The 26,224-nt window shown below is 43.6% G+C and overlaps 1 protein-coding gene across 5 annotated transcripts in view; it reads left to right on the forward strand.

The window, feature by feature from the left end:
• Positions 1–26,224, forward strand: part of drosha (drosha ribonuclease III) — a 159,577-nt gene that overhangs the window by 39,009 nt on the left and 94,344 nt on the right. For all 5 annotated transcript variants that reach the window (XM_082546432.1, XM_082546431.1, XM_082546430.1 and 2 more), the window contains 8 exons: positions 75–146; positions 490–571; positions 3,027–3,101; positions 4,243–4,412; positions 7,611–7,735; positions 12,130–12,229; positions 16,568–16,675; positions 21,657–21,764. In XM_082546432.1, the coding sequence (XP_082402558.1) occupies positions 75–146; positions 490–571; positions 3,027–3,101; positions 4,243–4,412; positions 7,611–7,735; positions 12,130–12,229; positions 16,568–16,675; positions 21,657–21,764 (840 nt within the window). The remainder of the gene's footprint in view (positions 1–74; positions 147–489; positions 572–3,026; positions 3,102–4,242; positions 4,413–7,610; positions 7,736–12,129; positions 12,230–16,567; positions 16,676–21,656; positions 21,765–26,224) is intronic.

The following is a 26,224-nucleotide window of genomic DNA, read 5'->3' on the forward strand; positions in this document are numbered from 1 at the left end:
CTCTGCCTAACGCCATGGTAATGAGTCGGTCTGTCCTTTCTTCTTCTCGTCCTTTGCTCCTTTCATCATCACAGATTCCATTGTGCCGTGTGATCCGCTTCAACATAGATTACACCATTCACTTCATAGAGGAGATGGCACCGGAGGTCAGTAAAACCCCACTTTATCTGCCAGCTCTTTTTCTCCCCTTTCTCACCCCTTTTGTTTTTATCTCAAACGGCTGAGACTGAGCGCCGCTGAGCCCCGTGTAACTCTTGCACCTCAGTGCTCGGATGAGTGAAGGTGCTAATCCTTTTAGAAGAGGAAAAAGAGCTTCCTTTTGACCCGCTGAGGGTGATTGTATCAATAAGGTGGCTTATGTGATAAAGTCTCAGAACTGGATTTAGTTATCAATCATATCTACATTATGGGGTAGTCTTTGTGGCTGCATGCTGCTACTGTATATTCACGTGGCGCTGATAACAAACCTCTGCTGTCTCTCGTGTACAGAACTACTGCGTCCGAGGCCTGGAGCTGTTTGCCTCCTACTTGTTCCGGGATATTCTTGAGCTTTATGACTGGAACCTGACAGGTACGATTCCCAAAGCGAGGGCTCGCAATTACACACAGATCACAGAAACTCCCAGCTTTATCGGTGATTGTCGCTTGTAAATTGCAGCGTGTCCTACCAGCATCTCTTACGCATGGGTCACAAAATGAGAGGAAATTATCTCAAATTGCAGCTTGGACGCTACAGAAATACCAAAATGGGCATCTTATTGAATGCCATCCCTTATTTTTATGGAAATATTTTTTGTATATAATAGTTTTGTTTTTTTAAAAGCCTCAATTTGTCTTGTTTTTTGGGGGTTTTTTCTTCGACATAAGTGACCATATTTAGATGAGAGGGTGCTGATGCTTGCAAGGTTTTTTAGCAAACTGCATTCACACAAACTCACACATACAAACCTGCATTAAGAGTTAAAAGGTGGGAATGCACTTTGTTAAAGCAGCCAGCTTGGCTCAATAAAACAAATTCTGACTCACTGAACAAAACAGCTCTGGAAAGTTGAAATCGTACACTAAAGAACTTGTTCAGCTAAATGGAAAATACAAGAAAGCGAAGAGCTCGATAAATCAGATCTAGTATGAGCTTAAATTTAAAATTAATAGAAGTATTGTGGTGTCTGTTATAGATACCACAATGCTTGCACGCAATAGATGTAATAGAAAATGTTGAGCATCTCCAGTAAGTGGTGCAGAGGCTGCTAAGGATCTATTACCATTTGGGTGATGCTTGTATCCACTGATGGAGAATTCCAAACTGTGTTCATGTAAACTGGATTGAAACGGAGCAATTCCCTCAGCCTCTATAATGGATGCATTCACACAGCTAGCAGTTCGATAGTTAGTCCACAGAAGCATTTCTTCACAGCAACATGTCTGCAATTACATCGACGTTTAAACCACAACCACTGCAGTCGGTCTGTATTTCTTCTTACTGCTCAGAATAACGTTACGTGTGAAGCCAGGTACACTGTGGTCCCAGGAAGCGTGAGTGTTTCATCTACACGCCTACACTTAATCAGCCCAACGAGCTCGTTCCGTGTTATTGTCCCGATACCTCCGTGGAACAGCTGTGAAAGGCGGTCATTTCCTTCATAGCTTCTCTGGGATTACAAGCCTCCCTCCTGGTGGTAGAACTGTCAGTGCGATCAGCTGATAGAGATTGGCTATTCCCAAAAGTGTAATCCAATTTTAAAACACTGGTAGGCTTTTAAAACTTCACTGCAAGACAAAAGGTGGCTGTTTCGATCTTGCCTAAAACACAGTGAGCAAGGAAAATCAACCTTATGTTGAAGTCATTAAAAACAACATCATGAGCTGCTGCAACAGACCGCCTCTCAGTGTTTCACTCGCCCAAAGTGGAGCACACCTTTCTCAGATGAGTGCTTCAAGCCCCATCATTTGGTCGGTAGCTGCGTTAAAAATGATCCAAAGGGGAACAGACACCATCGGCAAGAGGTCGATATTTGGAACTCCAGTTTTTCTAATTACGCTTTTTCTTGTTACAGATGAAAATATATATATATATATTTACTAAAATTCTTCAGGATGGATGCACCAAAGCCTCATCAGGCAGATTATGGCATATTTGTCAAAACTGCCTAAAACTAAATCTTTTTAATGTGATTTTAATTAGTTTTGTACGTACAAACTCATTTGTTAGACTATTTTTCAGTAAACTACAAAGTTTTACGATGACTCGTCTAGTTTTAAGGTTAGCTTTAATCCACTATTATAACATTGCTGAGACACCTGTCAATCACTATGGGCAAATTTCTAATTTTAAAATTTTAAAAGTAATAATCTTTGACAGGTAAGTTAAAAAAAACAACAACAAAAACAACAAAAAAACAAACAAAAAAAAGAAAACTGTGAAATATATTTTACCACGGGACTCACTTTTAGTGTCAGCCCCCAGTGGCCATTTGAGGAACTGCATTCTGTTATAAACTTACTTGCTGTAATGTTTTCTCGGATGCATATATAGTTGGATAACAAGGCTCATAAAACTAAATAATGGATCTTTTTTGTTGCTTAGTAATAAAGTTATGCTTTCTTCTCTCCTTGGTTAAAATCTGTTGAGAACTGTGTTGAAAGGTGTTTAAAACAATGTAATTTTCCCCATTATTACAACAGCACTGCATTTTTGATAACAATGTGCACAGATCATGCATTTATATTATACCTGTCAGAGCGATAATGAGGAGATAAGATGGGGGCATAGAGCATTGGCGACCAACACCTAATCCTATATGAGTTTAACCTTTGCAGTCATTACACATACAGAGAACATTTTAAATATTAAACATAGTAATTCACATTTAGAGTCACATCCATGATATGAAGGAAAAGCTTGAATTCTTATTAATAACTCTTATTTTAAATAATTGGGGTCTTCATTTCAATTTCATAAAGTTAGACTCTTAATAATGAGTGAAAAGCACGTAAGACTGTGTCATTAATAAATGTCTTTTTTCCAGATCCGGAGTCTGACGGGGAGGTCTCTGGATGCCCACGGTTCCATTTCATGCCACGTTTTGTCAGATTTCTGCCCGGTAGGACTCGTCACAGAACCATCTTTTTTTGCCATTTGTCTCCCTCTTGTGGTCTGTAATTCTTAAGCTGTCTCACGTTGCCTAAAACCAAAAAACTCTCCTCCAGCGATATCCACTCAAAGCTTTTACACTCATGGTGATAGTTGTGGTTCGTTCTTGGTAAAATGGCAGATGGAGTTAGTGCCTGAGCCTCTGCGTGTCTGCCTGGTATTCATCTTTGATGCACATGATGGTGCTGGTGCACTATGATATTACCGCGGCGTTTGTCATGACAGCCGTGCCCACCTACTTTCTCTCCATCAAAAAACAATTTCTCTCCCAGTTCTCCCAATTTAGTCGGCTACAAACACTTATCTGTCTCTTTTACAAAAGCGCCAGAAGACCCAATCCAGTGTTTCTGATGTGATCTGTAAAGGGGAAAGAGGCAGAGAGCAAACAGGGGAGTTACAGTGAGAGCACGATGACGGTGTGTTTGGAATTTAGAGTCGCCGGGTGTGCATTAGTCCTAATGCATCCCGGACTGAGAGGACAGTGGATTTTTTTTTTTTTGGTTTGTGTCCATCTGAAATGGAGGTCAATCAATTTTGCATGAGTGTCTATTAAACTGCCTCTGTTTGACCTGCGTGATTGCACGCATGTGTTCAGCTGTATTTCTCTGCACATGCATATGTGTGTGTGCGGTGCCTCTCGGCTTATTTCTGATCTTGTAATTCAGGGCGGACTGTTATTATAAGCGTGTCATTATGTGCCTTCACGTATCGCGCGCCGTCCGACCTTGCATCAGCTCCCCTGCTCACCTGTGCACTTCCTGAACAGTGCCATTGTAATGCACGGGGACATTTTCACAGTATGTTTTCGCTGAATATTGGCTGAGAAACTGAGAGTTGGCAGAGGTGAGGCGGGTTAGATGTATAAAACAGAGAATATTCTCCAACAGCATTCTTGATTTTTATTTTATTTTTTAATACAACAACACATGGATGCTCGGAGAAACAGTTAACCTCCTATAACTGCAGTGAGGCTTTTACATTTTCCTTTTTTTCCCCATTAACTATAAATATCTGTTGAACTCTGTCTTCAGCTTCTATGCATACGTGGCTTTATTAATTTATTTCTTCTTTGTGTTTATGAAATGTCTCAGATGGCGGGAAGGAGGTGCTGTCAATGCATCAGGTGCTGCTCTACCTACTACGCAGCAGCAAGCCCCTGGTCCCTGAGGAGGAGATTGCAGATATGCTGCAGTGGGAGGAGCTGGCGTGGCAGAAGTACGCCGAGGAGTGCAAGGGCATGATCGTCACCAACCCGGGCATGGTGAGGCCCTCGGCTTCTTTGTTACGACACCGAGGTGGCTTTGTCTGACGTTTCAAGGACGTTTGCACGTCCCCTCAGACACTGCAGGAATGAGGCTGCTCCTGTTAGCCTGTGACACGAGCAGCCTCACCTTTTATGCCCAGGGCGTTTGTTGTCATCGGCACTATTACGGCAGGAAGGTTTTTATGTCGCAGTCAAAGTTGGTTAACCTTCTCGTGTGGCCCACATTATGAAGGAGGTACAGAAATTGTGTCTGGGTAAAGGTGAAGATGTCCTTGCTAGCAAGGATGTTGCATATGAGCAGTGAATGTGATTGTGTAACCTTTGGTGTGGGTGAGTTATTGAGTCAACTGCTGTTCCTGGCAGAACTGAATTGTTGCTGTCAGGCTTTCCATACCGTGGGTGTATAATGGTCTTCCATTGCTGCGCTCAACTTAAACGATTAGACCGCCAGTCAAACGAAGTGTATTAAGGAGGTCGTGTCTGGAGCTTTACCCTTTTTGAAGAAAACAGAGTTATCAGAGGCAAGGGTCAAAGCAATGGATCACAACACTCCCAGGAAGCTTTTTCCAATATTGGTGATTGTTTGGATGGCTGATTACAGCCACTTCATTCTCTCTGACCAAGCATGGTTTTAAAATATTTACAGCTCTAAGCCCAGCGCCTTAAGCTTTGATTAAATCACTGCCATTCCTGTGTGTTGTCTGTAAAACATGCTGGAAAATTAATATTTTAAACATGCCAATCACAAGTTCCCCGAGTCCAGGGCAGAGTTTCCAACAGGAAAGTTGTCATGCCCGGCGGCTGCGATTGGTCGGGGATGAGAGTTCAGTCAGTGTAGCGCTAGCAGCTGTGCACGTGCTCGGTGGGTGACGGGCGTGAACTCACCTCAGGGTGTTTATTTCCCACTTCCAGGTTAAAGATAAAATGACGAAGGCTCTACCAGCAGTGGTACATCGAATCAAGTTTAACCTTGTTGAGATGCAGCCATGAATAACTTGGCACTCTGGTTTAGTTAACATGTGCAGCCAATCAGCTGAGCAGGCAAAACATATGAACTCATAATACCCTTTGTTTTTTACACTTGCACTTTCTTCAGGCTGTTGCTTCTGGATTTATTTCTTTTTAATCTCCCGCTGTGAGGCCTGGCAAGGGTCAATTTAGGCCCGCCACTCTGTAGCAAGGAGGAGAGGGAGGAAAGAGAAGCTGAAGGCCTTATTATCCCAGATGTTTTGTAACAGCAGCCAAAACACACATTATGTCAGTTTATGAAATGCCTCCCACCTGAACATCTCAGATTTATCTTAAAAAAAATTCCCTGTTACGCACAATTTCAGGCTCCTGCTGTTATTAGTTTTCTCCAAAATGCTTTTCAAGGCATGGCAGTCGCATCTTTTTAGGAGCCATTTTCAATTTCATTATCTCGAAAACTACTTGCACTCGGTCATTCGAATGTTTTAGGGTAAATACCTGGTACTGTGGCTCTATGAATACGGACTCTCAGCAGTGTCAGCTTAACAGAGAATGATGGATGCTTTAAATTTGATCTCTGACAGCAAATTTAAAGGCCTGCAGAAACCACATTTTTGCAGGCAGGGGACTGATATTTGATTTACAGCTTCTCATAAACAAGGACCTAACTTTTTTTTCTTTTAAAACAGTCCAAATCTGCTGAATGATTTTGCAGATATTAAGTGTATAATATGGAAACTTCACTGTGATATTCCCCAGGAATGACACCATGTGCCAGCTCCACGTGAACTTTTTTAGAAAGAGCAAGATTGTGTTAATGTTATGCTCAAAATTTGTGATGTTTCTCTCTCGTTTTCCCCAGTATGAATTTTTGAAATACTCTTATGAGTGTAGCAGCCAATGAGCTGTGAGACCACATTCACAGAGCCATATAATCAGATATTTATCCTGAAAAACAGGAACGACCTAGCTTAAGTCGTCATGCATAATTACTTTAAGGAAGTGAATCTTTCCCCTCGACTTCTTTCAGATAAATCTGAGGTGGGAAGTTTCTGTTAAATCCAAAATAAAGTAACAGCGCAGTAAAATGGAGTATAATAAAAGAAAAGTGTTCAATGAAATAAAAGCAGCTTTAAAAATACTTAAATAGAACAAAATGGCTCAATCAATTATAAAAAAAACAGAAGTGGGAAAGTTTACTAAATGTAGTAGAGAACAAGCACAGCAAATAGCAGATGGCAATAAAGTGGCTCATTATACACACAGTTTAAACTGCAGCTAACATTGCAATTAAGTTGGAAAAATACACTGTAACCAGGCATTTTTATCAATAGATTAATTAAACCAAACCAGCGGCATTCTCATTTCCGTCAGTCACATAATTGATAGCAAACACAAGTGTTTTCTTGCAGGTATTTAAGTGTAAACCATACAGCGCTCCCTAATCAATAAAAATGTCCTTTCAGGGCTAAGTGGTGTAGGTCAGCCCGTCCGTACTCTCGCTCTGTGAAAAGCCCTCACCTGCTGCGTTACACCAAGGTCACATGCTGCTCCGAGTGAAAGCATCCGATGCCAATCACGCAAGGCTCCCCTGACGCCATCACCTTTCAATCTGTTACGGTGAATTAAAGCATAGGTGGTGGAGCTGAGGACACTAAATGGCCTAAGATCTGTGAATTAGCATTTACAGTGTATTTGTCGGGATTGTAAACAGGGCAATCACGCCGCCAATCAAACCTGATTATGTCGCTTTAACGGCACAATCAAAGTTGCCTGCCGACCTCTCGCTCTCTAATCAAAGTTTGCATGCAGGCGGCGACGGGCGGACGCGGCTAATGTCAAGGTGAGCGCAGGCCTCCAGCCATCTGCCATGCAGATCAGCGCTCCTTATGCCGCGGCCCCTTCCTCTGATCCCACCACACGCCTGACAGGCTAACTGTGATTTGGGAGTCGGCCGAGGACATGTTGCCTGTCAATCTCCTCCCCGATAAGAGCGTCAGAAGTTAGCTCGCCATCCCCGGCATCGCTTTATCATTGTTGCGCTCACGCTACGAGCACAATCTGGGCCTCATCTCATTATGCGCCTGTGACAGATGACCCTTGTTGGGTGGATTATTTTTTATTTCACATGCTGGCAGCAGGTGACTGATTGATGGTTGCCCGGTAGCTATGTAAATATGTTTCTCCTCGCTGTGCTGACTTCTTTGTTTTTCTCACCCCCCGCAGAAACCGAGCTCGGTGCGCATCGACCAACTGGACAGGGAGCAGTTCAACCCAGACGTCATCACTTTCCCCATCATCGTTCATTTTGGGATACGGCCCGCGCAGTTAAGCTACGCTGGAGACCCCCAGTAAGGCCGCCGACATGCACAGATAAATATCTTCCCCCGCTGCTCACCGGCCCCCTCGTTCCCACCGCTCCTCGTTCGTTCGGTGGCGAGAGAAGAACCGGCGGCGTTGCACGTCAAGGAAAGACGAGAGCAGCGTATGTCGAAGAGGAGGGGCGCTAGCTGAAGGGGAGGAAGAGGAAGAGAAAACGAGCGGCGTGACATTTTTACATGCGTCGTCACGGGTCCCGGGTTTCCGCTGGGTGCCTCCGCGGCGGGAGCTGGCGCGGTTTGTCTCGTGAATAGTAATGCAACATACACGCACCGGAGGGCTTGCAGTAGGGAATACTGTACTGTGCCGCTGCATAATTAACAAAAGCAGTGTATGAGATCATGTGAGCGGCAGTCTCTGAGGTGTTCAAAGAGATGCGACAACATCGCTAATCAAAAGTCGGCACACAACTCCTGCACTCTGATGCTAAATTTAAACCTGTGGCTTTCGTTTTTAACTCAAATGTCTGGTTTAAAGCGTAACAGTCAGGGGGAGGTGCGGGAGGAAAATGGTGGTGATGAAGATGCAAACAAGAGGATGATCATTAGGGAATCCATTTAGGCAGAACTAGTTTGCTTCTTCCCTCTAATGTCCCCTCTCCCCTGCTGCCACGTTTTAGCAGTCTGTCCACTGAGCACTTTCATCCCCGTGCACCCTGCTGCCACGTCAAACTTCTCAAAGCGGCAGACAACGACAAATTTATGGATGGATTGGGACATCATTAGCCGATGCAGAAACGAGTAGTAAGAGACCAGCGGAAAGGATTTCCTACTACTGCTAATGATGCGTGTAGCGAGGGCAGGAGTCGGTGTTGATTGCGGCTGCAGCAATGCCACAGAGAGGGAGTCTTGGACACAGCAGCAGCATATATTAACTCGGGAGACTGAAGATGCTGTGTTGTCGTCTTCCCTCCGCGCCGACCGCTGGACACGTGCGCTCGGGGGCTGCCACTCGAGCTACCCCAGCTCGACCAATGAGGCAGGAGTGATGGCATGACAGAGGTCGGGAGATGTATAGAAAAGCAGGAGCGACACACACGGGGGAGAAGGGGTAAAAAACTATGCAGAGGAGGCGGAAGCCCTCTTTCAGAAAAGCCCTCGAACGTGCTGTCGGGTTCTCATGTCGGTCTCGCTGAATAACTACAACGCCGCCAGCGTGGCTCGAGTTTGAACCGAACGCCGTCACGTTCATGCCTCGCTGATGTACGGCTTCAGAGTGGCAGAGTCTCTTGTCACTCATGAGCCTGAAGCTGAGCTCATAATTTGCATACCGAGCCGTGATTGGGCCGTTTTCTCCTGACACTGACAGTGACACCGTACTGACACAGTGTTTCCATGCATCATTTTTCTTATCCGTGCCTGCGTAGCTCACTGCAGTTACATTTCACAGAACGCAAAAGCAGCTGTCTTTATTTTTAAATGGGTTTTCCAAACGTTTAAGGAGAATGGAAATAAAACGGTGCACAGTGTTTGATGAGGAAAGCAAAATGAAGTTGATTTGATGCTGTCAGGTCCTGTAATGCTGAAGGCTTCTCATTTTTCTCAGATGACTGGGAGTCAAGTCTTTGGTCTGAAAAGGCAAAGAGTGCAATGTAAAGACTAAAGCAACAGAAACGTAAAGAAATAAAGGAATTTATACACTTTCTTTACAATAAATGACCTTTTTTAAACACAAATATATAAAACGTATATTTTCCCCCATTAAAAGTTTTAATATTTACGATGTTTAATGGATTAAAATTGTCTACTTTTATTTTTTTTGATTTAACCATGGAGCAGCTTCATGCATTGGGAGCCTTGAGCTTGTTTCATGGCTTCATTAGCTGTCTGGTCGCCACTTATTTTACAGAGCATTTGAATCACCTGTTGAGATGAACCATTGATTTCAGTAAGATTGTTGATCTTTTCTTTTAAATGCAGCTTTCTTTTTGTTGGCACTCTGACACTCTTCTGGTGTCTCATCTTTGGCTCTTTCTCGCTTTTCAAAGAAGCTCTTCAGCGACAGGGTTAGTTTGTAGACTTACTGATGCATGGAGGGAAAAAAATCGGACTGAGATACTGTAAGTGCGGGCAGAACGGCTTGAAAAGACAATCGGTTTAACGCAAAAGTTGAAATGAGATGCAGCATGTGAAAACCAGGCTAAAATAATACATTTTTTAAATTGTTTTCATGTTTCTGTAAATAGTTTTGTTATTTTTCTATGAATTTAGATTATTTTGGTTTAGCACATAGTCACCTATAACAGGTTGTTTGGCTAAAGAAGGAAAAGTTACTAATGGATGAATTATACTTCAGCGGGAAATCTACGTTACAACGTAGTCGGAAACTATTCTTGACTCTAACCTAACCGTAACCTGATGTGGAACTTCCGAAATATAAGAAATTATGACCAAACAAATAACATGTATAAAAACCTGCAGACCAGCGCGTTTGACAAGATCGAGAGAAGAGAATCATAAAGCTACTGCATCCAGCTGTAAGCTGTAGTCATGCTGCTTTCTCCTTTTTCTCCATCACCTCACACACACACGAACGTCAGCATGTGAAGTAAAATAATAAACTTAAACTGTTTACAATCATCTGTGCACCCTTAGCCAAGTGTCCCTCTAGCTTCTACCCTAAGTCTTTCTGACTGAATAAAGCTTTGTCTTATCTCAGCTTTTCAGTCATGTCAAACTCCTTAAAAACAGTTAAAAAAAAACCAAAATGTATAAATAAATCTGTTGGTGTATCAGGTGTAAAATCCCTCCAAACTGCTGCTGCTGTGCTGCTAACTTCCTCCTATATAGTGCTCCTACTAGCTGCTGCAGTCCTGGAAACAAAGAGGCAAACACAGTTAAATGGATCAGTTTGTGTGGATGGTTTATTGAGTAAGGATCGGACTAATATCTGATCAATGCGTCCCTATCGTTGTGTCTTATCTGCACCTTAAAGCGCTCTGGAGCGTATTTACAAACCAGAAGAGACAGTCGTCCCACTCTGGGCCTTCGTAAAAGGGGTGTGGACAGCTGCTCCACCATGCAGCACCCAGATACAGAGACGGTGGTGTTAGGCCAATATTACAAGTATTGTACTTCATCATTGTAGTGGGTATATGAAAGAGCAAAGTAAACATAAAAGTCACTTTTCACTTCCCAGATTTTTCCACACTGTTCTTAAAATTCCACTGTGGAATTTTGAAGCCAGAAAGCTGTGTTTGAATGCCAAAGCGCCATTACTGTAACAGATAGATGAAGCCAGCAGTGGTCTACATTTGAAAAGGGCTGGAGATGGGGGAGGAAGGGGAGGGGGCGGTTGAAGAGAAAGAAAGAGGCAGCATATGCTAATGAAAGCATGTGCAGGGAATGGCGAGAGCCGCGGCAGCGCTACCCTGAGAGCACACAGCAGATCTGTGGAAAGGTCATTGGAGCGGATTGGGGACGAGGGGGCCTCCCAGGCTGGATAGACTCTCTCTCTCTCTCCATCTCGCTCTCCCTTTCTTCCTCTCCGTCTCTCGTCCGAGCGGGGCTTCTGTGCGGAGGTGCTGGTGAGCTGATAATCGGGGCGGTAAAGCCGCCTCATTCCCTCGTCTCAGTCTCTAATGAAGTCCCCGCTATTAAAGCTCTATAATTCTTCTGTTCCACAGTATACCCCCCACCCCATCACCACCACCTCCCTCCTCATCCTCCACCCTTCCTTCCTTCCTCCTCTCTCTCCCTCACTCCTTCTGTCATTTTATGCCACTCTCCCTGTCAGCGCGCCATCCTGTCCCCCAAGCCCCTCCATCCCACCAATCATAATTGAATAACTCTGGGTAAATGAGGAGAAAGTCTCCTGAATGGGAGCAGAACGGTCACACCCGGCCCTTGGTGCATCAATCAGGGGGTCTGATTGAAAAGAGAGGGAGAGAGGAAGCGAGAGAGAGGGGGGAGGTGGTTGGTATCATGGCTACATGTCACCTTGCCGATAACTCCGTGCCTCTTTTCAGATGCAAATGAGAAGAAAGACAATAGAGTTTTATAGAAAATGAGAATGAGGTTGCGAGATAACTCGAGCCAGTGTCACGTCTGTTCCCTTTTTTTTTTTTTTCGTTCTTTTTTACGACGTGAGCAGAAAATTGTGAGTATCTGTGTGTGTGTGTGTGTGTGTGTGAACTTCTGCCCACAGCTCAAACAGTGGACATCTGAAACACTGACTCTTCTGTGTCCACTGCCCCTCACACACAAGCAGCTGATGCAACAGTGGCTGCTGGCTGCTGTTAAATTATGTTTGATATCAGGCAAGCTTCAAATGAAATATTGATGTGTTGTTGCAAAGGATGGAAACAGAGAGTGAAAGAGAGAGAGTGGACTTGTCAGCATGTCACCTCCTTATTTACCGTCCGCAGGTATCAGAAGCTGTGGAAGAGCTACGTGAAACTACGCCACCTGCTGGCCAACAGCCCCAAGGTCAGGCAGATCGACAAGCAGAAGATGACACAGAGAGAGGTGGGTGAAAGAAAACAAAACCGCCTTTGATATGTATTTTTTTGTTTCTTTTCTCACACTCATAATTTATCAGTAGAAGGCGCTTTCAGTGGAAGCGCGTGTCCTGGAGATATGAAAGGTGCTGCTGCAACACTGGCGCTCTTACTCTCTCTGCAGAAGTAAGAGATTCGCAGATATTAATTACAAAAACAAAACTATTACCATTGCTATTATTCCTGCTGTGCGCACTGATTCAAAAGCTGCTTATCGGAAACTCCCTGCCAGTACTCGCCGTTATTGCGGTAACAAAGATGCTATTTCACTCAACAAAAGTGAGATGTTCAAAACTTACAAAGGCAGCAATATTTGATTCTTTTTGTTAGTTTTTTTTGTTGTTGTTAAGAAAACGTAGCCACACTTTGTTGCATTTAATGCTTTTTTTTTTGTAGCAGAGGTAATTTTCTACACATTAATACCTGGAGTTTTTCAAATTATGTTATTTTTTTGTGTGTGAATATCAGACTTAAAGTGGTTGCTTTTACTTAAAGCGTAACTTTACCGCTGATTAAACAGTCCAATTGTCCAGCCAACGCGAGGATATTTACTCATTTTTTATTGTTAAACTATTATTTTGGCCATTTCAACCTTTTTCATAGTTTCTGATATTTTTTCTTATGTTGCTAAAGTTTTGCACTGTCGAACGATGGTGCACTGAAGAACAGAGCAACATTAAAAGTTTGCACTATATTACTACCTTTCTCACTCTTCGCACCTTCTCTTCCACTTTATCTGTTTTAACTCCTTTGTCTTTATTTTGACGACTCACATTTGTTTTATTTAATTCAGTCAGGTGACCAGATCACCTGGGCTCTAGCATGCCTCTGTGCATACAGACCATTGAAGCGTCCCATCCTAATGCACTTCCTGTGTTCTGGGCTAAAATTCAACTTTTCTGCAGTCTGAGTCTCACGAGTCGAGGTATTATCGGTGCACCTGAATATTGTTTTATGACAGATGTGAAAAATGCGACGCCACCCTTTAATGCATAATTTAGTTGATTTTTACTGCTCAAAATAAAACGCCTGTAACTGCGCTCTCGAGTTGACTGTGAAGGTCAAACCTCCACCTGGGAGCAGGAGTGGAAAAGGTTTAGGTTTAGTGAAGTAATAACCGTGTAGCCACGGGGATTCATGGGGTGGTGGTGCTGTGTGAGAGTGTGTGGGGCCTGGGCAAGCCGAGAACAAGCACCTTGCCACACTGCATCCTTCTCACAACTTCTCTACAGCAGACACAGCTTCTCCTCTAATTCTTTGAGTGTGCTGCAGATCCAGCCTCTTCCTTTGGACTGTTTGATACACTCTGGACCAATAATGAGCGAGAACTCGGAGCTCAATTAGCTCGTTTCCCAGGTAGCTCGGCAAAGCTCCCCGGCTAACAGGCCCTGACAATCCCACTGTCAACCTGCACTGGAGCAATTAGTGAACCCAAACAGTGGATCCATCATGCTCCTCCAGCAGCATTAGCCATGTCAGTGTCTCCTCACTGCAGTGGCAGTGTGGCACCGCTATTTACTTAATGCCCGAGGGAACACTGAAGCTTCCTCTGTAAATGGTCGTTCACTGACAGACTAAATGTCTGCTCATCTGATAGGCATTTTAAGAAGCACCCTGTCAGAGGTGTTGTGCGCCTCAGACGGGCCCTTTGATACTTCCGCACTCCCCCTGAAGTCTGCAGAGCTCCGGGGAGAGCAGAGGTGTGGCAAAAACTGGCCTACACACCCTGGCTCACGCCTCTGCGCCCCCTCTGCATCTCATGCTGAGAGCACAGAGAGGTGTGTGTGTGTGTGTGTGTGTGTGTGTGTGTGGCTGGCTGGCTGGCTGGCTGTGTTGCCCGGCTGGCTGGCTGGCTGTGTTGCCCAGATGGACTTTGTGGCATCCCCTTAGCCAAACCACTGACTGGTCCTCAAAACCATTCACACAACAACGCTGTCGTATTTTTTTGCAGTGATTGTTTGCAATATAAATAAAGTTTTTGGTTAAAATTGTTCCCAACATAGAGCGAATAGGTGAAGTGTGTTATAAGATATTATTTGTCTCTGTATTAGAAATGAAAGAAAATGAAATACAGAACTGTGCTACTTTATTATCTCATATCTCTAATTTGAATAAGTATTCAGCCCCGAGTCAGTGCTTTGACAGTGGATTCAGCTTCGAGTCTTCTCTATCAGCTCGGCGTATGTGGATTTGGGGATTTGCTCCGATTCTTCTTTTGCAGCATCTTCGCAAAGCTATCTTAAACTCACTCCACAGATTTTTCTGTTGGTTTCGAGTCTGAGCTTCAGCTCGGCCACACAAGAACTTAACGCTCTCTTTCCTCAGTACGTTTCAGCATCGACAGGGATGTGCTCTTAAGGATGTCTCTACCCAGTTTTCAGACTGCGGCTCTCTTTACTTTATTCTTTTGGTTCTTTAAAATGGACCTGCTATGTTTTTGCCTTATTTTCTGTCATGCATATATATATTGCTACATTGGTGGATGCTAAAATTAAACATGACTGAGGTTTCAAATAAAGAGGTCAGTGCATGTCAAAGTAATCCCTGTGAGCCAAAAGCTCAGGCATCAGACTGCTCTAAACACACCGTTTCAGACAGTAAATCACCCTTTAGATTATATCTTGTTTGGATTATTTGGATTATGGGTTAAGTACATTGAACCTCTGTAGAAACAGAGATTTTACCCAGAAGAACAGGCACCAATCATCGAACGTAACATTAGGTTAGACTGCAAAATTCAGCCTGTGATGGTGGCACATCAGCTGATCTCATTACCATAGCATTATGATGTCTCTGCAAACCAGCTTGCAACCCACCCTTAACCTTTGCTACTGCTAGTCATGTTATTTTTGACTCAATAGTATCTGCTGTGCTCTGTTCTGTATTGGGCAGTCTTCCTTCTCCCCCCCCCACCTCATCTGGCTTCTTGCTCCGCATACCCACAGGTGGAACACAACAAGACCATAAACGTGGGGTAATTACTGTAGTGGTCTGGACTAAAGAAGGTAGCACAGCAAAGTTTAAAAGAATCACTGGTATTCATTATCAGCATTCCTGCACATCTTATGGAAATTAGGGCATCAGCTCTAGCAAGTCATATGCTGGATGACCTAAAATTGCAAAAGCTTTAATCTTCCTGCTTTGTACTGGAAACAATATGGTAGGAATAAGCTACAGGGCCCTAAATGAACCAGCAAAAGCTGAAGTAAATGGTGCACACAAGCTACGGATGTGCACTTGCCTTCCACAGTCATTGAATTTCAGACAGTCTCTTTGGTGTTTGACCTCAGCCTGTTCCAAAAACACAAACACTCTTCACAGCAGAAGAGTATGATGATAAAAGTCAAATGTGCCATGACTCGTAACTTTCTGCTGGTCAAAGAGACGTCTCATCTCCTTCCCACACTGGTTAATTATTTACTTTTTGTGCTTCTCGCTCAAATTTTCGTCCTGCAAAAATGAAGCATTTACATATCATTCGCACTTCTCTGTGATTACTGCTTTCCATATACAGTGGTTGGCTGTCCATGGAAAGTGTGTGTGTGTGTGTGGTTGCACATGCACTTGTGCGCGTGGGTGACGGTGTTCACTTTGATGCACAGTTCAAAGTAGGATGGCATTATTTATTCATGCCTTTGTTGTTCTTATTTCCTCTGCGAGTCGAAAATTCCTGGCGTTCCATTTTAGGCAGATCACGGCTAACTCAGACAGAGTCGATAGCGTCTCCGCTGAATGAAACGCATGCATGCGCACGCACATTTAGGAGGTGCTGTCTGTCAATACGTCTTCCATCTTGGTTGTTATTTGTAGGACCTCTTATCTCAGACTCAAACTCTCCTTTTACTCTGCTGAATCTGCTGTAGGGCTGACATGTTTGTCTGTTTGTGTGTCTGTAATGATTCCTGGTGTTGCTGATGGAGGTACCTCTAGGCTCTGGTGTGGTGGGCCTAATGGGCAGGCAGGTGCCTCAGCTCTTGGTTGCAGCGACTGAAGCCTCATCATCAGCTTTCTTACACCCAGGAGCACCACAACCACCACTCCCCACAGCCATGCTGACCTATGGCAGCGCCTCAATTAGCTAGAACCAGCAAAGCTGTCACTTTTCTTCTTGCTGCTGTCTGCTGCTATGCTATATGTGTATCCTGCCATGGAGGTTTCAGATTATTACATGTGCTAGCCTATCTGTTGGAAAAGCAAGAGTCAAAGAAAGGGGGGAGCGAGGGTGGGGTGAGGTTTTGAGGATGGGAGCTGTCCCCGTAGGCTGTGCTCCAGTGGATCAATAATTGACTGGCTGGTTGTTTGGCAGGAAGCTCTTCAGAAGATCCGTCAGAAGAACACGATGCGCCGAGAGGTCACAGTGGAGCTCAGCAGTCAGGGCTTCTGGAAGACTGGCATCCGCTCTGACGTCTGTCAGGTAACGCCACTCAATTGTATGCATGCACATACAGCGCCGATTCCATGGATCGAACAAATGAATGTACACATTGTTTCACAGTTACATAACAATGAAGCATAACACCCTGGTGCTTTTAAAAGTAAAGAGATTCAAAACATCCTTTAATGCACTCCAGAGAGACAAGTATAAACAATCTTTTAAAACAAAGATTTATATATATATATTTCTAACAAGACTGAATAGGATACTAAATAAAGATTATTTCAATTACAGACTTTTTTTTTTTTTTAAATTCTATAGTAAAGAGAAAAAAACCCATTTACCTTAAATTCAAAAAAATCCCCAAATTCAAGAAGCTGAAAGCACAGAGTGTGGAGCATTTTCATTCAAGAATGAAAGAATCAACTTTGTAAGTGGACTGGTTTTTATATAGCGCTTTTCTCAAGCATTAGAATCCCTTTTACTGGAAGCCACAATCACCCATACAGTGCTTTATTCTGTGCCTTTAAACACTTTGTACCTATCAAATAAATGCACACTCACGCACTGATGGATGCATCAGGGTCCATTTGAGATTCGGTTTGTTGCCCAAGGATCTGCAGACTGGTGGAACCAGGAATCAAACCACAGCTACTTATAACACTTGTTGCTGACTGACACGGAAAAGCAAGGCAGCTAAATCCTACCCATCATTGTCAAATTAAATAAACAATAATGCTTTAGTATTCTTGGAGTTTTGACTGTACTATAGACAGCTTTAATAGCAGGGAGGGCGGGTTTATAGGCAAAAACATATTAATGACTGTACTTAGACATGGAAGAGAAGGAGAACTGCGAAGTTATCAGTTAATACTATTAGGGTTGGTTAGCAAGGTGCATTCACAGACTATACAGATACAGCTACTGGCACTAGCTTCAGTTAATATGCAAAGGAAATACGCAACATTTATCCATCAAAACTGGTGTGCATCCTTCTTGGATGGTTTCTTAGTACAACTAGCCACACACCAAGTCATACAATCTGTCAAATAATCGGATTAACATGATCAGAAATGGCAAATAGATCTGTGACGCTACATGGTACAGGTTAGAGTGGACCCAAATCATTTTTTTTGTAGCAGGCACTGTTTTATGCCTGCTCTATAGGCAGAGTATTTTAACGTGGGATTCTACTTTGCATTGTTTTCGTCTCTATGGACTGTTTTCCTCTGTAATTACATGTTTTTTAGTGCCACCTTCTGAGTTTAGCTACAGTTTAGCTAACGTTTGTCTAAATCTTGTCTACGTTATATCTGTTAACAATGTAAGTGCAATAGTTTCAGGGTACAAAGTTAAATGCTCGCTTTGTATGCTCGTGGCAGTTGGCTGCCCCTCCCTGAGTTTAGTTAAACACGAGGTCTCTTCCTGTTAAAAGGGAGTTCTTCCTTCTCACTATCGCCGACTCCTTGTTATTTACCCTGCAACGTGAAGCCACTTAAAGCAGCTGCTGTTGTGCATTGGCTGTGTATAAATAAAACTGAATTTGTATTTAAAACCAAAAAGCAAACATAGTCACTAGAAGTTGGACACATGCACATATTGCAGTGGCTCCACTCAGACGGACACGTCCACTGCACAGCCGCACACCCTTCTCTTCTTTCCACACATTGCGTCACTTCTCCATTCAAGTGTCAAAATCTGTGTAGGCAAAGCGTACTCCCACAGAGCCGCAGCGGTAGCCATACCTTTCATTAAGTAACGACTCCGACTGGACAGCTTATTTATATGCCACTTGACTGTCACTCGGCATTTCATGCACTTTTAACAGCAAAAAAATATATTTAGGATGGATTCTTATTTTTATCGTAACTGTAGCTCATTTTCTAGGAAGCGGAGCAGCATGTTCAACTTGCACTTGGATGTGTGCACGCGATTTCGAACGGGCAGAACTAATGAGACTTGAACCATAACCCTGAATGTGTAAGCAGCGCGCTGTGCCCACTGAAACAGAGCGCTTCGTGTGCTCATGCACTACATTGATAGTCAGTGTAATGATATAGCCAAGTCTGTTTGAGTGCATTTTTTATTTATTGTCTATTCTAGGATCTTTTTTGTCTTAAACTTCTTACTGAAAAGATAATTGGCATCAGCGTAGCACGTATTATTCTCTCGGCACACCCACTATCAATGTAGTGCAGTGAAAGTATCCTACAGCTGATGCTGCTGCTCACATTTGGAGAGGAATGACAGAATGTTCTAGCCGTGCAAGCCAGACCTCTCTTACAGCAAGGTCTAGCAAAGAAGAATCCGATCCATAATTGCTGTCCAATTATATTTGCTTCAAGCTGTACCGCTACGACTAATTGCTTCATGAATAATTTCAGTCCGAACTGCAGCGGTACAGTCTACACAACATGTGACACAGACAATAGATAGCTGCAAAACTGACCCATAGTTTCTCGATTTTAAAAGCAGACTTCGTCTTTTTTTTTTTCTTTTTTTTTCCGGAGCAAAATCAACCCCCTTGTTACAAACATCGTTCGGCAACACCAAGGTTGTTTCACTTGAAAGGCTCTGTCAAGGACCGGGCTGCACATCGGGGGCAGAGATGGGACTTATTTATTCATCACAATTTTATTTTATGTTCATATTTTTTTTTTTTTTTTTTATTCACTGCCTTTTTTCTCACTCTTTTGTTTTCTGTTCTTTTTGGCTCCCTGATCACATTTATGTTCAGTCAGACAGTCAAAAACATTTCAAAGGGAAGTCTGTTTTTCTTTTTCTACAGTGGAGAGAATAAGTGTGGGCGGGTCTATGTTTTCTGCAGCAATTACTTAGTGTATATATATATATTAATCCACCTACTTATAAATTATATAACTAAGGCAAAGCATGGAGAAATACAACTGTATCAGCTGTGTTAGGGGTAGGTAATAAAGCTCGCCTGCAAAGGTGAATTTCTGCAGTAGTTTACGTTGCACAATATATACAGCCTAATAAAATCTGTGGAAGCACTGTAAACCAGAGGCCTTTCACTCACATCACACATGGCTCAATGTGCATCAAAATAAATGAGCCTATCAACGAAAAGAAACAGGAAGCATAGGTGGTTAGACAGCGGTTAGCGCTGTCGCCTCACAGCAGTCCCAGTTTGCAGTGTTCTCCCTGTACATGCCAAGACACGCTGTTCAATTCATAATTCTCAATGTATTCTCTCTGCTTTCTGCCTCACTAGCCAAGTTGCTGTTAATTTAACAAAATTGTTATTTAATGATTAATTAAGTAGCTCTACCGGCTGTGATTCAGGAGGTAGAGGGGGTCATCTGCTAATCAGAAGACTAGTTGGTTACTCAGCTCCTCCAGACCACATGTTGAAGCGTCTTTGGGCAAGACGGCGAAACGCAAATTGGTCGTGATGCATCCGTCAGAGAAAAGCCAAAATGTGCTGGGTTTGAATTTAGCCCTTGAGTGGGTGCTCTGGCTTCCTCACACAGTCCAAAGAGATGCACGATAGGGTTGCTGACTCTGTGCTAGTCCCGTGATGGCGACTCTTCCAGGGTCTACCTAGGCTCATGCACTGTGAAAGCTGGGTTAGTCTCCACCCAACCAGCTCCAGCTCTGCCGTCTTGCACTGTAGCTTCTGATGGTAGTCCTTCAGATCTGCATTTCTCCACCCACCGTAGGTTCTGATTGGATTGCGCAAACAGCAGATCACAAAAGCGAGAGCTGTAGTCCAAGACGCTAAAGTAGAAACAAAAGCTGGAAAAGAGCATGTCTAGCATGGAGTTATCCTTTTGTAAATCGATAATAGGTGGTATAAATCTCTCCAACGCATAATTATATAACTTTTTTTTATCGCTAAAATGAGGTGCCAAATATGCTTGGGTGGAAGATAATAAACCTGACTGGCTTCCCAGAGTAAAGCCTTGGTGTGGAGTCGTGCTTGTAATACTTAAATCAAAGAAAAAGTGAATTCAGGCTGCTGGCCTGGTTGGAAGGTGTCCAAAATACCCAAACGTCACCCGTGACAGTAAATTAGGAATTTCTCACCTTTTAATTAGTGGCGTATCAACTCTCTAACAAGCCCCCACCCTGCCTTTGTGAACACAGAGACATACTCAGTCACTCAGGCAGTCGTAAGAACAGGTCAGGAGCAGCAGACATGACCGGGCCCCGGCTTTGTTTAATTGGCTGCTTAACAAGGCCCGGGGACTGTGTCACCACGGCCCCTGTGATGGCCCCAGGGCTACGTGGCAGCACCGCTTGTAGCCGCCGGGCCTCGGGCTCACCCTCCCCAGTAGCACTAATTAAAACATGCACGGCTCCTTCCTCTCTCATGTGGTGGCACGGGGTTAATGTGTGTACACCAGCCTTTGTTACAGTTTCTCAGTCACTCCGAGGGGAAGACTTGATAAGCCTCGGCTAATGATTCCGCAGATTGGCTCTGCAGACTGCCGAGCTCAGTATCCGACCACCGACTGTTTCGCTTTAACTCCCACTTTTCTTGTCACATTCCCCTCACTCGCAGCTCATCCTCCAACCCCGCCCTGCCCTTGACTTTTCTTTTACTTTGTTGCACTCAAACTTTTTTCTTTTCATATGTGAGGGTCAGCGGGGGCTGTCAGCGTTTGTTCCAATGTAAGTGTGTCAACATGTCAGAATGGGCTTCGATTTTGACTGTCCTGTCCAAATGTGAATTTCCCCCATCTCTGTCATTCCCTCTCGCTCTACAGCAATTGGGTTTTTGATTATTTCATCTCTTTGTTGCAGAGCACCACTTAATAAATAATGACTGGCTGATTGATTTCTCCCTCCCCGTTCCCTCCATCAACCCTCTCCCATTCTTTCTCCCAATCTCTTCATCACACTTGCTCTCAAAACACGCTCCCTTCACTTTTCTTTCATATACGCCATGATCCTTGTTCTCTGCCTCTTCCTGTTACTTGAGATTTTCTATTTTTTTCTTCCTCTCCTGTCTTCCTTTCTTACCCTGCTTGTCAATTCTCTCTGTCCTCCACAGCACGCCATGATGCTCCCCGTTCTCACCCATCATATCCGCTACCACCAGTGTCTCATGCATCTGGATAAGCTCATCGCCTATGTCTTCAAGGAGCGCTGCCTCCTTCAGGTAAGAATCTGTCATGACTGTTTGATGTGACTGTGAAGGCCTGTCCCAAGCTTACTTAAAGGCTGGCATAGATGATAACTAACAAGATAGATAACATTAGGCGAATCCATGCAGTGCTTTCAGGCGGTGCACAGTCTACAGGTTAGATAGGCCGATAAAAAAGTAAACATTCTGTGCAGGAGCTTGTTATGCACAGAGATCCAGGGAGGCAGCGTTTCCCCTCATTACTGTGCCCGATCCACCTCTGCAGGGATAGTTCAGGTTGAAACAGGGGCTCAGGAGTCAGCTAAGGTAACACACACACTGGCCTGAGTCATATCTCTGCAGTGAGCAGCCCAGGTCTGCTGTGAGTTGCAGTGACAGTAGTCAGGACAACGACAGCCTCCTCCGTAATGCCAGCTCTCCCCTGTCAGGTCCACAGCCTCAAGCTGTGTGCTCTCAGAGTGAGCTCCACGGCTGCCTCCAGCAATATTGAAGAGCTGTCATAACCTGATACATTAGAAATCAATGTGTTGTAGCCTATACATAGTTAAAAAGGGGAAGGATGCATTAAGATTCGCTCAGGGCTCTGTGTGTCTGTGTGCCAGACTGCTCAGTGGTCTGAGAGCATTTGTGTGTGGTTTTTGCACATATCGATCAATGATTGGCCTTTTTGTCGTTTGCATAATGACGACCTGTCATTACAAGCGCTAAAAAGGAAACACTGGCTTGCGAGGCCAGCCGGTAGCTGACAAGCTGCGGCCTCTTTCATCGTGAAGATGTCCATTTGAGCTTCAATGGTTGGTCTCTCTAGGGATATGTTAATTGATCTGTCCCTCCCCCTTTCTCCTTCAACTCCTTCATCTCCCGTAGAAGACGCACAGATGGAAAGAAAAACAATCATTTATACATAACAGCTCACAGGCAGCGTGCACTACAGGCTTCTGCAGCGCCTGTTGCCTGCCTGCATTGCAATTCTTGCCATTGATGTGGTAATACAGTGGCATCGCTGTGTATCTGTGTGTGGACAAAGCCAGGGCTGTCAGCAGTTCGCCACTACTGGGACTGAAATGACCCAAGTAGGGAGCCACCATTGCTGGGCTTAAAACACTTTCCTCATCTACAGCACACACACAGCAGCGCCTAATGTCCCACAGCACTCACACACACTCTGCGCCCAGATAGATTCAGACAGAACGGCTGCAGGAGTGCAGCGGTGCCTGCTCAAACAGCCCCGCTCCGAGTCAGAGCGGGTTTCAGATCCGCCGTCACTTCTCATTTGCCTCCACTCGGATGGGATGATCACATTTAATGAGATAAATGTTTTCCTGTGACATTCCGCTCATTTAACATGAGGAGAATCAGCTCCCACCCTTTGATTGCATTACAAATGAATTGTACTTTGATAGAAGGTTTGTGTGCTTTGAATATAATTTATCCTTAGTTGTGTCGAACGCATAGGTATAAAAGTTTTGGCACAGTGGCTACCATATTGTTTGTTTCAAGGAGAATGGAACAAACACCAACACACAAGGAAGCGAACTGGTTGCATTGCAAGTTGTAACCATGTGATGAGCAAAAGAGAAGATCTGGCTATGAAACTGCGCTCAGTCAGCATACCCTGGATAATCCTGTATTATCCAGGGTGGCCAGTTGTTTAAATATTATCATCAATATAACCTGAGACTAGTCACTGCGATCAAAAAACCATCAGCTAAGTTTTTACTGAGGTCACAGAGCAAAGGAGCCGAGTGCTGTTTTCTCATAAACGTCTATACAACCTGAGAAATTTTCATCCCTTGGTGGCCATGAAAAAAAAAAAAATGCAGGTTTAAGGCGTTTCTTCTGCATTGGCTTCACTTTTCAGACCCAGAAGCCACAGTCCATCCATCTTTAACACTGTCTGTGATTCAGCTGCAGTGGAGGGTGTACACACAGACTGCCAGAGCTTCTCCTCAGTACGACTAACAAATTGTCGTGGATTGTTTGGTCAGTCTTGCGTAATGCATGCCAAAGCACCAGCTTTGCTTGTTGCTTGTTTTGACCCTGCATTACAACAAGAGCAATGACAAACAAGTAATTTCTTACAGAAGCTGAGTTGTTCATTTATAAATATATGTGAAATATTTTACAAAATAAGTACTTTTACAAGTGATTTAGATCTTAAAATATATAGTAGCATTCACTAAACAAAAACAGCAGCTTATACATCTAAACGATTTAATTATCGTAGAAGGATTACAAAAAAATGTAAAATTGAATGTTGGATGAAGTGGTGTTAGATACGGAGCCCCACGAGGAACATTGGAGGGGAAAACATGAAGATGAACCTTTGTGAGATCTCGCAAAATAGGCCGCATCCTTCGGAGGCCGCCAGCTCGAAGCTGGCCGGGAGGTCGAGGCACGATGCGCCGGGAGGTCGAGGCACGATGCGCCGGGAGGTCGAGGCACGATGCGCCGGGAGTGCGGTTCTAGTGAGCCTCTAGTGGCCTCGACCTCCCGGTCAGCTTCGAGCTGGTGGGTAACAGACGTAACAGCACTTTTGCAAATATGTGATGTCTTGATAAGCCGAGCAGATATTTGAACTTTACACAGCTACATTCACGCCTGAAAATATGTTAGAAGTTTATTTTGTGATGCAGAAAGAGTAATATTAAAACTAAGTAGCTGCTGCCATTGTTGGAAACTATAGTTGGCTGGGCCGTGCTATGAATTCTGGGATAGGTTGGTGTTACGTTCCCCTAAAAGGGGTCTAGGTGATGAGGGGGTGGGGGAGTATAACAAAATGTGTCCGGGTCAGAAAAAAGAGTCAAAATGGTTAAATTAAAGAATTTTATTAAAGTTTCTATTAATGTTCAACTAAAAGAGACGGACAAGCTGCTATCACCATTTAAGGAAACAAACAAAACTCAAGCGTTGGTCAGTAAAGTAAAACATAAGTCAAAAAGAGAGGGCAGCTCACTAGCTGCAAACAGCAAAAACACATGGCACTCTGGCCCAGAGCTCACCTTTCCCTGGGCTTAAATACTTTTAATTACTGATGCGAGTCAGCTGTGTAAAAGAGAAAGGTGGCACCTCAGGCAGAAGAGATTGTAGGACACGCCCACACAAGCACCTTCAGGAGGAGGCCCTGATAGGGCCGTAACAGTTGGGCCACGAAGGATACACCGACTCGGCCTTCAAATGCGACCTGCGAAGATCTCGCAAAAGTTCATCTTTATTTTTTTTTTCTCCAATGTCCCTTGCAGGGCTCCGTAGTTAGATGCCCTAAAAAAGATACTGAAAAAAACAACTAAAATAGAATAAGAAACACGTTTTAATAGATTTATTAATGTTAAAGTTTATCAGACCATCCTAATCTGCCTGCACTTTAGCCCCTCAGCTCTCCTCCTGAGGCCCTATAACCATCAGATTTGGCTAATTTGCTCAGGATTTCACTCTGTATTTGCTCAGATTGGTTCTCCACACTCTGTTCAGTTCAGCTACGGTTCCCCCACTGCCCTGACAGCCTGCAACCCGCCCGGTACGCCACACTTTTCCCTCTGACCCAGGCCAACATCCCATCAGCCCTGCAGTTATTAATCATCTTTTACCTAACTACAGTGCCCTATGTATTTATTTATCAATCACAGCTATCTAGCTGTGTCTCACGTTACAGCAGGCGTCATATTAAAATTTGTGTTGCTAAGCAATACCACATCTGTTGTTTTACATCATTTTCTGTGGCGTCAAAATGACGTCCTCAGTGATTCTAGGTATAAGTAATCATGAATTCTTTATCTTTTTATCCCCCACATCACATATTATCTTTCTAAAAACTTAAATTAAACCACCTACTTTAGGAAAAGTTGTGAAATATGAGATGTGGTTACATGATTTTTAAAAAAGCCAAGGGATCAAAATGACCCCCTCAGCGGTTCTACCGTGAACTGACGCTACCACACATTGGAGGTGATAATTTAAAAGCATCTGTTCATCCTCACCTGTTTCTTCATGTAGAGGTGCAAGGTGTCCTTCACCTGACTGCTTCATTTGGGTCTACCAGCTTGGTTTGTGGCATAAAACAAAAATAATCTCAAACTGGCGAGTTTGTTCTTTTCGCACCAAGAAAAGCGTGCGCATGACGTGGTTGCACTGTATATGGATCAACAAATGTATCACCACTTCCTGGTTTTTGGGCTGACAGTGATTATTATTATTATTATTAATATAGTTATTTTTGTTTTATCTGCATTTCATCTCATTAATTTTACATATTTGTTTCACTCCTTAAGTCCTTGAGCCAGCCTGACATGTAGAATTATACCAACTTAACACACTTTATTAGGCTCATTTCTATGCACAGCACCAGCATGGGAAGAAAACCCTGGAATAATACTATAAATATTAATTACATTTCACACTTCAAATTCGAAACAAAAACAGAAGTGCTTCATGAAAATGCTTTTCAGGATCTTTAAATATAGACTAGACTGACTCAC

This window comes from Aulonocara stuartgranti, assembly GCF_965226115.1.
Source record: "Aulonocara stuartgranti genome assembly, chromosome: 9".
Classification (NCBI taxonomy): Eukaryota; Metazoa; Chordata; class Actinopteri; order Cichliformes; family Cichlidae; genus Aulonocara; species Aulonocara stuartgranti.